This window comes from Drosophila santomea, chromosome 2R (genome assembly GCF_016746245.2).
Source record: "Drosophila santomea strain STO CAGO 1482 chromosome 2R, Prin_Dsan_1.1, whole genome shotgun sequence".
Taxonomy (NCBI): domain Eukaryota; kingdom Metazoa; phylum Arthropoda; class Insecta; order Diptera; family Drosophilidae; genus Drosophila; species Drosophila santomea.
In genome coordinates, this window is record NC_053017.2 from 12839255 (window position 1) to 12854387 (window position 15133).

The window sequence follows — 15133 nt, forward strand, 5'->3', positions numbered from 1 at the left end:
TATTTTCGGACATAGTGTCCTGCAATATTACTGCTTGTTGTTACTCATTAGTTGTTTGATTTAAAATGTAGCTGCTTTTTCTAAGTGTAACTTGTAGCTTGGAAATGCCCATGCTGATAAGGCTGCGCCAGAGTCACGTAGATATGATTTAAAAGAAATCATACATTAAATCGCTGGACTGGACGACGGCACGTTTAATTGCGGCCGATAAGGTGTTCCGCGGAATCCTCCGTGTGGAATACCCACACCCATTACCACCATTACCATCTCCATACCCCATACCCCATACCCCATATCCAATCCAGTCCTACTCCCATTGCCCGGTCGCAATTAGTCAAACGAATTTGTAGCGCCCAGCTGAGGAATTAATCAGAAGTCGTCGCCGTTCCTCGTTCTCCATTCGCTGCTCGCATTTCAAATGCAAAATGCGTACGCTAAATTACGGCGAACTGTGAGCCACAAAAGCCTAGGCATTTTTCAGCATGTAAAGAGCCGGCTCGGCTCCTTTGTGGCCAAAGAAGTTGGCCCCTTCCAGTGCTCCCAGCTCAGAGCTCCCAGCTCATATCCCAGTTCAAGTCCAAGTCCAAGTGTCGTTCTCTGGCAGATGATGATGACTCGTTTTGGCGTCGTGCTCGCTGGCGCGTCCACATTTGAATACTAATTGCATTTGGCCCGTTTGGCTCACAGTCCGCCAATCTCTTTCATTCCCGGGCTTGCGGTAAATATGATAAACAACAAAGCGCGTCATTTTGACATTTGCCTGCCTTATGCGCCCACGTTGCCACCACACCGCCTTGGAGTCTGCGATCCGAAACTCCCACGATTCTGCCCAGTTTTCAGCTCTATCCTCCTCATGCTCTATGCTCTATGCTCTGTGCTCATCTCCATCTCCATCCTCATTCTCATCCTCATCCTCATCTCGAGCCCAAACTGAAACTGAGGCTGAGAGCCAGCTCGGCGGTAATCGCAAATAGATATGCCGCTCAGATAATGATCGTCTTGTCGGTTGGCTTGCTTTGAACTTAAATGGGTTTTGTCTCCGTGCTGCTGCTTCTGCCGCTTTTGCCGCTTTTGCCGCTTTTGCCTGTCTGCGGTTTTGGCCCGGCAAATTTGCCATGTGCTGTTGGCCAAAAGGTTGCCTCTCGTTGCATTTTTGAGTGGCAGTTTTGCCTTTACAGCTCCGCTCAAGTGTCGCGTTTTCGAATGGCTGAATATGGCAATCCATAACCCCTGTTGTTGCTGTTGGCATACCCTTTGTTTATCAACAAAATGAGTCATTTCCGCAGCCCTTTTAAGTTTTCTGTAGTATTTTAAATATTCTGTTCAGAAACGTTATCGCCTCATAACTTTGTATATTTTATTAGGACCAATTTCTTATTTATGTTTTTGTAGCTTATTGACTTACAGTTGATCATACTGAATACAGAAATAAATATCATATCATATTACTTTTCCAAAAAAGGATGTGATAGCTTTATTTAATTAGAACTTTTACTGTTTGTCTCGCAGGAACGATTTGAAGTCACAGTATGCCTGGGAGCCTTTGTCTTTTTGCGCTACTGAGGCAATTAACTTTTATGGCATTCCCCTCAGCGCTGTTTGTCGCCTGTTGCTCCTTAATGGCTACCAGAATATCAACAAATTGCTTCCAGTCGATGGGCGCGTTGTGGGAGGAGCATTGGGGGATCGCAATGAATAATCATCGAGCGACTACAGTGGAGCCGCTCTGGCCATTCATTTGGCCACATCTCACAGCATCAGCGGGCGGCTTTGGGCAGCTTCAGTGCTGCGAGAATGCCTGGTAATTATCACTAAGACACGCCGCCGCCGCTGATTAAGTATGCGACACCGGCAGTCGGTTCGAGGAACCAACCAGCTAGGAATGAGCCAGCTAGGAGCTCCTCTCGAATTCTGACAGTTTGCGTACTGCTGACATGACAACCTGCCAGCGCCGATGACGCTAAAAACTTGGCCCATTCTGGACATCGGTTTCGGACTCGGACTCGGACTCGGACCCAGTCCGAATCCGCAATTGGTGTGCAACTGCAGCTCCAGGCGGCTGAGAGGCGATGCAATTTCGAAGGATCGGGCACCGCTTTATGTTGCCAAGTGCCGACGACGGACAGCTAGATGCACAGAAACAAATTTCGATGGTGTTCACAGAACATATTAAAGATTTACGGACATCTTTATTATTTTAATTTTTAAACATCAGAGATTTTTCTTATTGTTACGATATTTTTTTGACTATCATTTAGCTTATTGTAACTACAATTTTTTCTTCTGTAACCAAGTAAACTTTTTCCCTTTTTTCATCGTGGAAAAGGGATGCTGAATGAGGAGCGAGGATCCGAGCCAAGAGCCGCATACAAATGAGGCGTGCCCAATGTTGACAATGAATATTAACCTTGAGTGGTGCTCCAGCCGGTTTTTGCCTGGCCAAGGTCATCTCATCCCATCCCGATGCGATGCCAGAAGATGTGGATGCGGAGATGGGAGATGGTGTGATGAGATGGTTGCCGATAATTGCCATGGGCAGCGACTGGAATCGACCTAATGGCATCGCGGTGAATGTCATTCACGGTGATGTGTATAATCGATTCTGCAGTCGAGTTGTTTTCTTAAATGCAATGCTAAAATGCCATTTATTCGACTCAAAATTACATTGTGTTGCTCTTAAACTATTGTCGCAACAATCCAGTTAATGTTTTATACGACCTTGATGGTACAGATTTGGGCGGACATACAGCGACAGCTGGTGCAAATATTCCAGATTAAATGCATCGCTTTTGGCTACAGATAACTTATGAGATGCACTTCTTGTTCGGTCCAGAGAAAAAGGTTTCCACTGCTGCTTAAATTCTACTATATAATTTCATTGGTCCTAGCTGCTATCGATTGGGTTCACATGCGAAGTTTGCATTACCAGTCACTTGGCGGGTTTGCCAGTTAGCTATTTGGCTGCTTTGCACCTCGACATTAAGGCAGTTGGAGAACAGCTACGATTGAGACTGGATGCAGACTGTAGACTGCAGACTGCTAACCCAGTTTTAATAATCACGAAGTGGAAGTTACTCCGCGGTAATTACCTTTTGCATTCGCTAGATTTTTCAATTTTTTTCTTTTTCTTTTTCTTTTTCGCCTTTTTTTTGCGGCACGAACTGCAGTTTGGCTTTTCGGTGACTGACATATCGCATCGTATAAATCTCAACTTAAGGCGAAATTTAATAATTTTAGAGCCCTGGCAATAGGAGTTTAGCCGGGCCCGAAAATTATAAATTCTGGCCTTGCTGCTACACCGATGCAACACTGAGAGAAAAGCCCTATGCCTGCGTCTTCTTCTTACGGCCAAAAGTCTCTCCATCCTCCAGGGTTTCCGGCAGAGGAGATCCTCGTGTTTCCGGCAAGAAAATTGTGGCGACGATTGCCAGAACGGAGAAAATTCCAAAGATCAGGGGCGCCACCCACAGACCGTATGCAGCCAGATCGACGATCAGCGGTGCCACAATGGAGCCCACTCGGCCGACCATCGAGCAGAGACCCACTCCACTGGAACGCACCACCGTGGGAAAGAGCTCTCCGCCGTACAAGTAGACATTCGGAAAGGTGACCGAGGCGCCAAAGAGTCCAATGGTGGCGCAGGACACACGCACCACCTCCGCCTGACCGGAAAGGCAAGCCAATAGGATCAGGCCCAGAGCACTGCATCCATTGGACAGAAGCAGGGTCATCTTGCGTCCGAGGTACTTGGTCATGACCACACAGAGGCAAGTGCCCGGAATGCCCACGCCGGCGGCTATGGCGTTGCTGATGAAGATGTTGCCGCCCAGCGCCGAGACATACTGCGCGGTGCCATAGTAGACCATGCAAACCACCAGCCAATTGATGGCCATGCAGATGGTCTTCACCCGCATATAGGGTGTCCGGAATAGGTCCACCACGGTGCCCTTTTTGACCGGCTGGCGGGCTGCCAGTGCCGCATAGGCCGCCTCGATCTCCGGGCGAATGGTTTCCGTCGGCGCCTTGTTACACTTGGCGATCTTCTCCAGAATCTTTATGGACTTGTCCACCCTGCCGGTGGTGAAGAGCCAGCGTGGCGACTCGGGCACCAGCCAAATGTAGATCACGAACACGACCGAGAAAATTGTGATGCTGAACTGGAACCAGCGCCAGTCTCGAATAAAGTAGGCGAAAAGGGCCAGAGAGGCGTGGCCGATGTTGAAGGGGATTTGGTAGAGGATGGCCACCAATTCGCGCTTCTTGGGTCCCACGATTTCCATCAGCAGGACGAAGCTGCGGGTGGGATCGAGAAGGTACATTAATGAGAGTCTCCAAGGTGGTGCCATCGAACCCACCTGGTGGTCATGGTTCCCGCCGTGGCAACGGCCACCAGAAATCTAAAGAGGCAGTAGAACCAATAGTAGGGCGATACGCAGACGATGAGGCCAGTGATCAGCTGCATGAAGCAGCAGGTCAGGAAGGCAGGGCGTCGTCCACACCTGAGAATGGATTAGAATCATAAAATGTCAGACATCATTTCGAATGGCATCGAAAACGTATCCATATGAGATACTCACCGATCAGCAAACATGCCGAACAGAATGCTGCCGAACAGGATGCCCAGCATGACGATACTCTGGGACAAGCTGGCCAGCCGTTTGCTCTCGCAGGTGAGATCCCACTCGGTTATGATGGTGGACTCGAAAACGCTGTTGTCGAACTCGGTCTCGGAGCATTCGTCACTGCAGGGATCCGTGACATTCTCCGTCCGGCAGGATAGCGGCGTGGGTGCGGCGAGGAAGATGTGGCCCAGGGTGTGCCAGCCCGTTCCGAATTTGCACAGTACGACGATTAGGAAGAAGAACAACTGGTAGCGCCGGAAGTCGCCGATCTGCGAGATTATGGGATCGCCTGTCTTGGTGACGGGCTTCAGTGGCTTGGGAGCCTTCGCATCCGGCGGTCGATCGGCCATGTTGCTGGAAACTAACGATTTTTGGCTGTCACTCAAATGTACTTGTGTATGTGTATTTATTTTGGGTTTCGTAAAATATCCCAAATGTGTTTCTTTCAGTGCAGAGGCCTACCCAGCCGACTGCTTTCTTAGTGGGTGGACTTTCTCAAATATTTGCCGGCCTCAGCGCAAATTGGACATATCGACCGGTGCGGCTCAGTGCAGACTGGCGTGAATTATGGAACCCGGGCAGATCGAGCTGATGGAGATTTCATTTGCAACCGGCCACCAATGAACCGGTTTTCGTGGAGAGAGAGCTCCAGTCGGTGGCAGCGTGACAAGTTGGAGCTCGAAGACATAGAAGCCGGCGGGGTTGGGGGCATTAGCACTTGAATCCACCGCCAAAATGGCATTTGAAATAGAAATAGAAATAGGAGTACGGCCTCCATGCGCCGCTGCAGTTTGTCAGCCCAAAAGGCCAAGAGACTGGGGCTAAGACGCTAAACTTTTACTCTTTAAGTAGGTAAATGAAGTTGGCTGCCTGGTTAATTGAAGGAAGGTGCGCCTGGGGACCGGGGACCCGGCCCGATGATGCTGGGATCTAGCTGGCCGATTAAGCCATTGTCTGCCCGCAGATAAACGAACGAGCCCCAGTTACCCATTAAGATGGCTTAATTAAGGAAGCATTGCCATTGCCTCAGTGAAAGTTGAACCGGCGACGGAGAGAGAGAGACGAAGGTCTGAGATTTCTGGTCGGAGATTCCGGGCAAAAGTTCCCACGGCAACGACAACCTGTCTGGCACGGAGGCACTTTGCGCAATCGTCAGTGGCTGGCAAAATTGCAAAATGTCACAACAATTGCAAATAAATTATATATGCAAATTGGATGGCCAATGCATGGAATAACCACTGACAAAACGTAGCGTTATAATACGATCGCCACATGCTAAATCTGGCAATGCACAAAGCACCCACTTGGGATCTAACCAATGCCATTGTCTGCACCCATGATCTTTGAATGTTGTCCTGCTCATTTCAACGATTTTGCGATTAACATATTTACACTTACATAGAATATATCTTCCAGTAGCGTGAGACAAAAAGCACTTACCTAAACACCCAATTTAAATGGCGATCAGTGGGTCAGAGCCAATTCTATTTACAATTCGCAGTCGGAACTTTCCGGGGGCTTGTCTACCGCCCGAATTATATAACTCAGCAAGTTGATTGATAATACCCGCGATTCGCAATCTCGCACTTTTTGAACCACGTCTGGAGGGCTTGGGCGCTCCACTATCAATGGCAGAAAAATCTCATCTCATCTCGTCGACTGAGAAATGCAGCTGAGATGGCGATAAAGCCGTCTTGTGTACTTTAATCCCAGATGATAAGAGGCGTTCGACAAGCGTCGCGAATATGACAAATAATGCCAAATGCCCTGAACTTCTTGCCAACTTGTGTGAGATAACACGTATATTTTGTTTACAAGACTATCTCACTTGCAGAAAGCCTTTGGAGAAATGCAATCATATAATCAGTTGGGCAAACATTCGTCTTAGCCTACCTCGTGTAGCTCCTGAATTTAAAAGTAGGTATTTTTATTCATAAATTAATGGAGATGTCTCGTCGTGAGTCGATAGCAGATCACAATAAATTCACAACATAATCACGCAGTGTTCATCAACTTAGCACGCGTTTCTCAAACTTCAAAATGCTTGATTTACTCACGATCCAAACAACAACAAAGCGAGTCGCGTTGTTAATTTTTTTTTGGCGAGACGATAATTAAGTTTAATCTTAATAATCTTTTTAGTTCCTAAACATTTCATATAAATAAATCAACTTACTAATATATGAAGGTAATAAATTATCTTCAAAAAGCCATTTAAAATACACGTGATCGATTCTTAAAAGATTATTAATGCAGTTAAAAGCTGGCAGTCAGAAAAATATATATTTTTTTATTGAAAATAAATTGGTAAATTTCAACGATTTATCTTTCTATTTATACGAGTTTGTATGATAAGTACAATTTCACAAATCAAATACTATACATTTAACAGTTTTACTTTTGCAATAAATTAGCTTATACTGTTAAGTATCTTATTTGAAACTAGAACTACAATTTCAAGGCCCAGCCGATGTGACGTGCATTTACCAAACTAAATCCATTTAAATGGCCCCATTTAATATTTACATTTGGTGGCCTGACAAGTGTTCTAAGCCGATTTCAGTGCCCCGAATGGGCCGGCAACCGGACTGTTTGAGCCAGATATTTTCCGGTGGATATATATATATACATATATATGGCCCGACAACGCTCCAATTAGCACACAAAAGGATTACTGGGGAAATGCCAAATTTCTGGCGCTGCACAGAGAAGCACTTGGCAAGGCCAACAAATGTTTTGGGCCGGCTTTGGAGCGCTTTGCGGTTTTTCTTCCATAATTGCCGCATAGGCCAGGCCAGCACCGAGCTGAACTGAACTGAATTGAAGTGGACAGTGGTCGAGTGGAAAAGTGGACGAGGATTGCGAGGAATCCACTTGAGGGCCAGCGAGCAAATCAAGCAGCAGGCATTTAATTTCAAGCTGCCCCCTCATCCAGACACACCACGGTGCAATCAAAATATTTTATAGGTTGGCCATAAAGAAATTCATAAAGCGAACGGCAGCAGCAGCAGCATCAGCAGCAACTGCAACTCTGGCAATTCATACGAAAATTGCTAACTCAGCGCTCACATATATCATTTTTATGCGCGGCCACGCCCCTTTCAGCTCGTAGTAAATTGACAAATGCAGCGCGCCAAGTCTGTGAGATGTCTTTGCCACTATTTAAGGTCTTCCACGAGGGGATCGAGATGGAGTTGGAGCTGGAGCTGGAGGTGGAGGTGGATGCTGCATAGCAATGAAAAAGCGCACCGAAAACTATGAGCAACGCTTAGCGAAATAAAAGTGCTTGTAATATGTAGTTAAAATCCAAGTAAGGCGATTATCGCAAGCGCAAAAGCCGACTGGGAGATGCTCTCCTATCATAACACATATCATATATTTTTATACTAACTATAACAAGGTAGAGAAAACTTACCTGTGCTCAGAATCGCTCCTTTCTGGATCAGCACTTCACACCTGTCAAGTGTTCGTTTGCAACTGCGAAAAATCAATATACTCACCTTACTTTATAAGTGGAAAAATTGCCAAACCACCCTTGAAGCTGAAACACACCTTAAACTACCTGTTTACTTATCGAGCATCTGCCCGACTGTCTCACTGCAATTAGCTACCTGTTCGAAGGGAAGTGCATGGAAGTGTTTGAAAGTAATAAAGTACCTGTTTCATTGAAAACTATATTATACATTAGAAACTAAAATTGATTAAGTAAGATATCAGATGCGATTAATAAGGTGGATACACATTGGTCTTTAGCCCATTAGCTAAGTTTGCTGAAATGCCCAGCCGCAGATTGCAGGGTATGCGTTGTGAGAAGAAGCAGCTAGAAACAAAGAGCCGCGTCAACGGTTTTGGACCTGGTTGCCTTGGCTTTTTACCCCATCCTCGGCAGTCGCCCCTTAGTTCTTCTCTAAATCCTCTTTGATTAAGTGCTCAGTCTTTTATGTGGAGATTTTTTAATCGTTACCTCGTCCTCCCAGGAACGAGAAGGACCGCAGTCCGCAGTCCAGAGTCCGTAGTCCGAAGGGCGTCCATGTGACCATGCCCCGTAGATTAATCGCTAATCTGTCCCTAGAGGGCGTACTGACATTTTTAAAAACTGCGCACTGCCCAGCAGAGCCAAGGAAGCTGCCTCATGGCTGTCCACTTCATCCCGGGCCATTTGGAGATGTCTTTGGTTTTTATTGTCGGACGCCACTTGGGCACTTCCATCATTCCCATTCCCATTTCCATTCTCGTTCTCGTTCGCGTTCTCGTTTCTGTTGAGGATCCGTAGGATTCGCATTCGCACCTCTTATTCAGTGCCTCTTGCAGCCGCCCTTTTTTGGCTTTATAAATAAATTAATAAATTTTAGCCAGCATTAATTATTATGCTGCTTGGTCGGGTGCGCAGATTAATGTTTTAATTTCACTAGCCTTCGCTAGGCTTCGATTAATTTATGCGCGCCCTGTTTGCAATTTGTGCGCCGTTTTTTGAGTAATTTCGCCTGGCCGGGGGCGATAAAGTGCATTAACATGGAATGCGGCTGCCGCTGCGGGCAGCTAAAATTGTTAATTTCGAAGCATAATAAAACGCGGCAATATGTTGCAGTTTCGTTGCCGGGCCCCATTCAATTTGCACTGGACGACGAACTAGCCGGTCGTCCTAATGGTGTCACATAAATCAGCGGACGGCTCATCCAACGCGGCTGACCATTTCGGTGGTTTCGGGGCTGTGGATTAATCCCAGAAGCTGGTGGGGAATGATGATGAGCGGTCTGCCAACACTTCACAGATTGATGAGTGAGCTGATCATTAGTTGCCGACCAGATCGTTGCTGCTTAAGCTCTCGAATACGTTGTTTAGACCAACTCAAATTAAGTGTTTTATCTCGCAGAAGTCATTTATACACTAATCACTTTCGGGAAAACTATCAACTATGCATTCGTGCTTGGGTTCTCCATAAATAGAGTTTTTTAGTTAATAAGCTTGATGCCTGTGAAGAATGCTGTAAGAAGCAGCTTACTAGATAGGGAAGTAGGAACAGTATGGCTATTATTTTAGTTTTCCTAGAAACTCATGGGTTTTCAAGGCTGTAAGGCTCTAATCATTTTGAGCCTTGTGTTACCTGATTTACGCGTGACGGGCACGCAAATCGAGGCGTTTAATTTCCGCCGCCGACAGCCGTTCTCACCGCAGCCTGTCAGTCAGCTGGGCAGCTGTCATAATACCGCTCAGCGAACCACCACGCACCACCACGCACCACCACGCACCACCACCCATCCACGACCCGTGGATGACCTCCGAACCAGGAGCACTGATTCTCGGGGCTGTGGCAAAACAGTTACCACTTGGGTGGATGGCAGTAGACCAGAAGGTAAATAAAGCCCGTGTCAGGGCCGCAGCTTTATGCATAATTAGCTTTCGTCGAGCGAAACTCCGTGGCTCCGTGCGAATGTTGCAAAGTTTTAATTTATGCCTAGGATGGCGGGAGGAATCGGTTATAGTTTGCTGTTCAGTTTGCTCTACAAACTGCATAAGCAAACATATTTTAATTTAAGGTTGTGTTTACATGCCGCTCTGTGGCACGCTTCAAGTCACACAACACGGCAGCAGGAGTCACTGCAACAGCAACAATAGAAACAATAACAAGGACAGGGCCTAGGACAACGGAAACAACAGGATCAGCAGGCCCACCCTACACTTGTCTACAAAAATTAATACCAGAGCAGTTCTAAAATAGTAAGGTCAGGCTTAGATCTAAAGCAGTCTGCAGAAAAGCCAATGAAGAAATGTTCATCCCTTCTAAACCTTTGGCGTGTTGATCAGTGTAGTTGGTTTGCAGGCCGTAAACGCATTCAGTGCATTATCGCCAGTGCCATATCAGACACAAACATAAATGCAAACAATAATATTTGCTTAAAATTGGCTCCGCCCTGGACACGAGGGGGCACTAACCGATATCGGGGGCGGTGGCGGTATTGCCGATGGCAAAAGAAATAAGGGGCAACATGTGTTTTACATGAGAGAGTAGGAAAGAGCGGACTGGACGACATGTTTGCTGTTCAATCAATCGTTCAGTTTATGGATCCCTCGAATCCTGATTCACCCGTTGGGCCAGCCCAAGTATGTATGTATATGTTGCATACTGCATGCAGCATGCAGCATGCTACTGCCCCGAGTGGGCAACTTCACAGCCTTGTTTACTCTCCAGTTTGTTTTCGCTGCTGCTGCTCGGCACACTCTGCATTGCGTATACGCCGCGTTTGCAGTGGCTGCCCATTTTGCACCTGACATTTTTGCACTGCCTTTGCTTTGGAGCTACTGCAGAACTTTATGCAAATGCAGCCAAATATTTTGAATGGCCCCAAAACGCTTGCCACTTTTTCCCATACGTGACTGCGGGCCCCACCTCTCTTTGGTTTTGTGCAGCGCAAAATGTACCTACATGTCCGTCCGCTTGCAACACAGAATCCAGTTCAAGTTCCAAGGCCTTTTGGCCACTTTAAGCTGAAATTTAATTGTTATGTGCTTGATATGTTATCAAGTATTCAGCCTTCTTATAAGCCTTTATTATAAGTAATTTGTTTAAATAATTTATTATTATCAACTTATTTGCCGTTCCAAGTGGAATCTCTTCACAAAACCATAATTGTTTGCAGCTTTTGTGTTTTCTGTTTTCTGTTTTCCATAAATAGGTGCTCTGACAAGAAATTGGCGGAAAGCTGTACAGCACATGGCTGGCAAAGTGGCAAAGTGCCCAACAATGATTTAATCCCTTGTTCGGGCAAAATGCATTTTAATTACGCGCACACAGCGAGCTGTGCACTTTAGCATACTTAACAGGGCCACTTGGCGAGATTTTACGGCTCCTGGATGCCGGCACTCTAACTATCCTCCTTTTCGGTGGCTGCGGGATTTTAAAATGCACATCATAAATGCATTCATTTGTGACACTTGATGTAATTTGTTAGTGCGGTAATTACATAAAAGTGCAATGGCCAAACAATCACACACTTAAAAGCCTTTCCCCGGGGAAAGCCGGAAGAAATGGGCAGGGAGCTGGGATCTGGGATCTGGGGGCAGGGAGCAGATTGGGAGCACTTCCGGTGCATGCGTGTGTGCGAAATCGCATTAAAATTAATGTAATTTACAACAATGACCATTAACTTAAATTAGCGATGAAATGCAGTGGCTTCTCCCAACTGGGCGTGGCTCGGCTGGGGGCGTGGTCGGCGTGGGGGCATCCCCGCACTTGTCCTTGCGGCATGTGTGGCATGCAGTCACGTGCATTGCAGTCCGGCATTTTGGCCAGTGTCCCGTTGTCGTTGTCGTTGTCTGGTCAGTCAGCAGCCTTTGTTTTCAAACAGGCACCAAGGAAACAAATCATTTGCACACACACACACACACAATGGGGACCTGTAACACCCCCCCTCCCCACCGTTCCCCTTCGACGCTCCACCGACGTTGCCATGGCCAACAAATTAACGACCATAAAGCGATTTTCAGCGGGTGGCAGTCGCCGAGGGAAGGGGGAAATTTACGAGCCAGCTCGCACTGTCTACTGCCGCCCCAAAAATTATAGCGTACATAAATTGTTAAATGCGAAATCCTTTGATTTTAATTACGCTGAGAATTTTTATTGCCAGACATGCGGATGCCGAACTCGGACTTTCGCAGCATTTTCCAGCATTTTGCAGCATTTTCCAGCTTCCGGTGCGGCTACCACTGCCTTTGGCCGAAGATACTTTCCTCTAGACGGGCAAATTAATTTTAATTGTGGTTTGGCTGTCGTAATTAATTGAATGTAAAAGAAGGCCAAAAGGAAGCGCAAAGAAATTCATCTAAAATATGCGCCGTGCTTGACGGCCTATCAAAACAAATCAAATGAAACGCATATTTCTGCTTCAATTAATGGAATTAATTGAAATTTAATGAACTTAATTGTTATGCGGCGCCCGTAAGCCTTACCTTACCTTACCTTACCTTTTCACCTGTAGGCCTGACTTGGTTTACTCGGGAAATATGCAAAAACGGTGGAGCGGAAATGGCAATGGCTTCCAAAAATGGCGGCGAGTCGAAATCAAAGGCGGCGGCAAAGTACTCAAAGCATTTCCTGTGCTGAAAATTTAATAAAGTCCCCTTCGAGGCGCAAAGACAAAATGGCCACGCGCCTGTCAACGATTCCCACAGGAATCCCACTCTTGGCAAGACTCCTCTTTCAGGCCCCTCGGCCCCCTCAGCGCGGTTGCCTTGGCATCTTTTTGCCAGGACCTCCATCGCCTCGCAAAAAGTATATGTAGCTGCCCCTCGGGTCGCAGGCATTTTTCAATTTCTTGTGATTTTTAGTATGGCCCAGCAAATGACAAAGTCTCAACATTTTAACAACGTATTATGGCTAAGCAGGATAATAACACTTGGACTTCCTTTCCGCACAGCGCGAGTGTATGTGTGCCAGTATCTGTGTACCGAAAGTGTCCTGCCAAGTGTGTGTGTGTGTGTGTGTGTGTGAGCAAGTGCAAACAAAGCTGAAATAAAGATACTTCCGGGCCGTGACCAGTGACAAGCACTTTAGTTGCGGCCAGCGGACAATGGAATCGGATCTGGGAGCCCAAACGATTGGAGCTGGGAGCTCGGAGGATTTTCAGCGTAAATTCCCCAGGAATTTGGCCAGCTATTTATTCGGAAATTTACAAGATTTTTGGGAGACCAGAATATCTAAACAATTTGTATTATACCATAAATTTGTTGGTCAAAGTGTAATGCAATGTGATTCCAAAATGTTAACCTTAAATGCAGTCAATAACAATTTATTTTCTACAAAAGGTTAAAAAATAAACAAGGAAATGTACAATACTAAATAGTAATAATACTTGGTTTTCTAAAATAAATCAAATTGTTTATTAAATTTATTTCTTGTACTTGAACCCTGAGCATTTTCTAATTTGTTGATTTTTCGCCAAGTTCATTGTTTGGCTCCTTTGCGCTTAACTTTTGTTTGGCCAGCGAAATTCGTAGACGCCAACTTGAGTTGGCCTAACCGTTTGTTTGAGTTGGCCATAGTGTGTGAGTTTTTTCTTCCCGGGCGTTTTTTTTTTTTATGAGCTGCCACGAGGATGCAGGACTTTGCAGGACTGGTCAACACTACACAAATTGTTGATGTGACCGGGTCCCGTGTCCTTTGTGTGTGTTTGTTGTTGTGCGTCATCATCTTCTTCTGCTCCCAGTGGTTGTTTGTTCCTGGCTCGTTCATTGTGTTTGCACCATAAATCGCTTCCGTTTATGTTTTAGAGCCACACAATGGCATGGCCAAGCTGGAGGCAGCGGGAGTGGAAGAAGGCGGCTAAAAGAGGAGCCATCGTCCTGATCACTAGCGTAAACAATAAAGTTTAAAACAACTAAGCAAGATACAAAATGTTCTACGGAAATTCATTTCGGACCGATGCAGTGAAAAAGTCACAACACTCTTTCACGCACTTTTATTAATTTGTGGCTTACATTACTTATCTTAACTTAGCAAATGTATCAGACTTTTTATTACATATCAAAAACAAAGTATACATTCTATAAGACACGAAACTTCCTGGGACTTGGCCATTATGGCTCTTTAATAAGATAGCTTCTAACTGTTATTACTATTATTTCAATTCAAATGTAGTCGCTAGTTATTTTCAGTGTGACTCATTTCGGCTTTTGTCCTGGATCGCTATGTGTGTGCTTTATAGCCATGGCTCGCTTCACGCTCTTGACCATGTGACCAGCTAGCCGTGTCAGTCATTTTGAGCGCCGTTCCGCTTTTGTGCCCCCGGAGAAGAACAAATCTCATCTTTGTGTTTGCCCCATCTCAGTTCCATTCCCCACCCCACCCCACCCTCTTTTCCCGCCCCGCTACCATCATTGTCCACGCCCTGGACCGGCATAAAATAAGTTAGTCCTGGGCAAACGTCCTGTCCCCGGACACGCAATGGCCCAGCTCATGTTGACTTTTCCTATTTTAAGTCCGTTTATTTCTTTTACACTTGCTCCATCTTTGCGCTCTCCTCGCCTCTGACCTTTGCCCCGCCGTTGTAGTTGGTGGAAAAGTTTTCCACTCGCCTGCCAAGTGCCAGGAAGCAGAGCAGCGGCAACAATGCCGTGAAAAACTGTGTTCTGTGTTCTGTGTTCTGCATTCGCTTAGCGAAAACTTTTAATGATCCGAGGCCGTGGAGATGGTTTTGATTCCAACCGGATCAGGAATAGCATCTGCTTTGTAAAGGCAACTAAGTGCAAGCGACTAATTAATCACATTTGGCAGTCCGACTATTGTTTCTGTCTTAGATGGACCTATGTTATTTAATCCAAAAAGAGGGGACAAAGTATGGCTAAACATTTCGTTAAAGTGCCAGATCGAATATCTTTATGAGTTAGACCCAGATTTTACCCATGTGAAGCAGCTTATCCCTGGCCCCAGCTTCCCATTACTTCGTTCTTATCGCCTCTCATGGCGTCGGTTTTTAATGTCTTTTTGGGGCTAGGATCGTAAGCCATTTCTATCT

General features: G+C 46.0%; 1 protein-coding gene across 1 annotated transcript; it reads right to left on the bottom strand.

Moving 5' to 3' along the window:
* Positions 1-2613: 2613 nt before the first annotated feature.
* On the bottom strand, positions 2614-6247 carry LOC120445846 (organic cation transporter protein). The gene is made up of 4 exons (XM_039626479.2): positions 6063-6247; positions 4578-4983; positions 4356-4499; positions 2614-4293 (listed from the first exon to the last, which is right to left on the bottom strand). Exons 2-4 carry the CDS (start codon positions 4970-4972, stop codon positions 3324-3326), a joined length of 1509 nt encoding a protein of 502 aa, XP_039482413.1. The 5' UTR covers positions 4973-4983; positions 6063-6247; the 3' UTR covers positions 2614-3323.
* Between the last annotated feature and the right edge of the window lie 8886 nt (positions 6248-15133).

Bases quoted from the DNA above. Each gene is read 5' to 3' on its own strand.
- LOC120445846 (XM_039626479.2), bottom strand. From the start codon at position 4,972: ATGGCCGATCGACCGCCGGATGCGAAGGCTCCCAAGCCACTGAAGCCC. The intron at 4,500-4,577 runs GTGAGTATCTCA...ATCCATTCTCAG, and splicing joins TTCGGCATGTTTGCTGATCG to GTGTGGACGACGCCCTGCCT. The intron at 4,294-4,355 runs GTGGGTTCGATG...TCCCACCCGCAG, and splicing joins GCGGGAACCATGACCACCAG to CTTCGTCCTGCTGATGGAAA.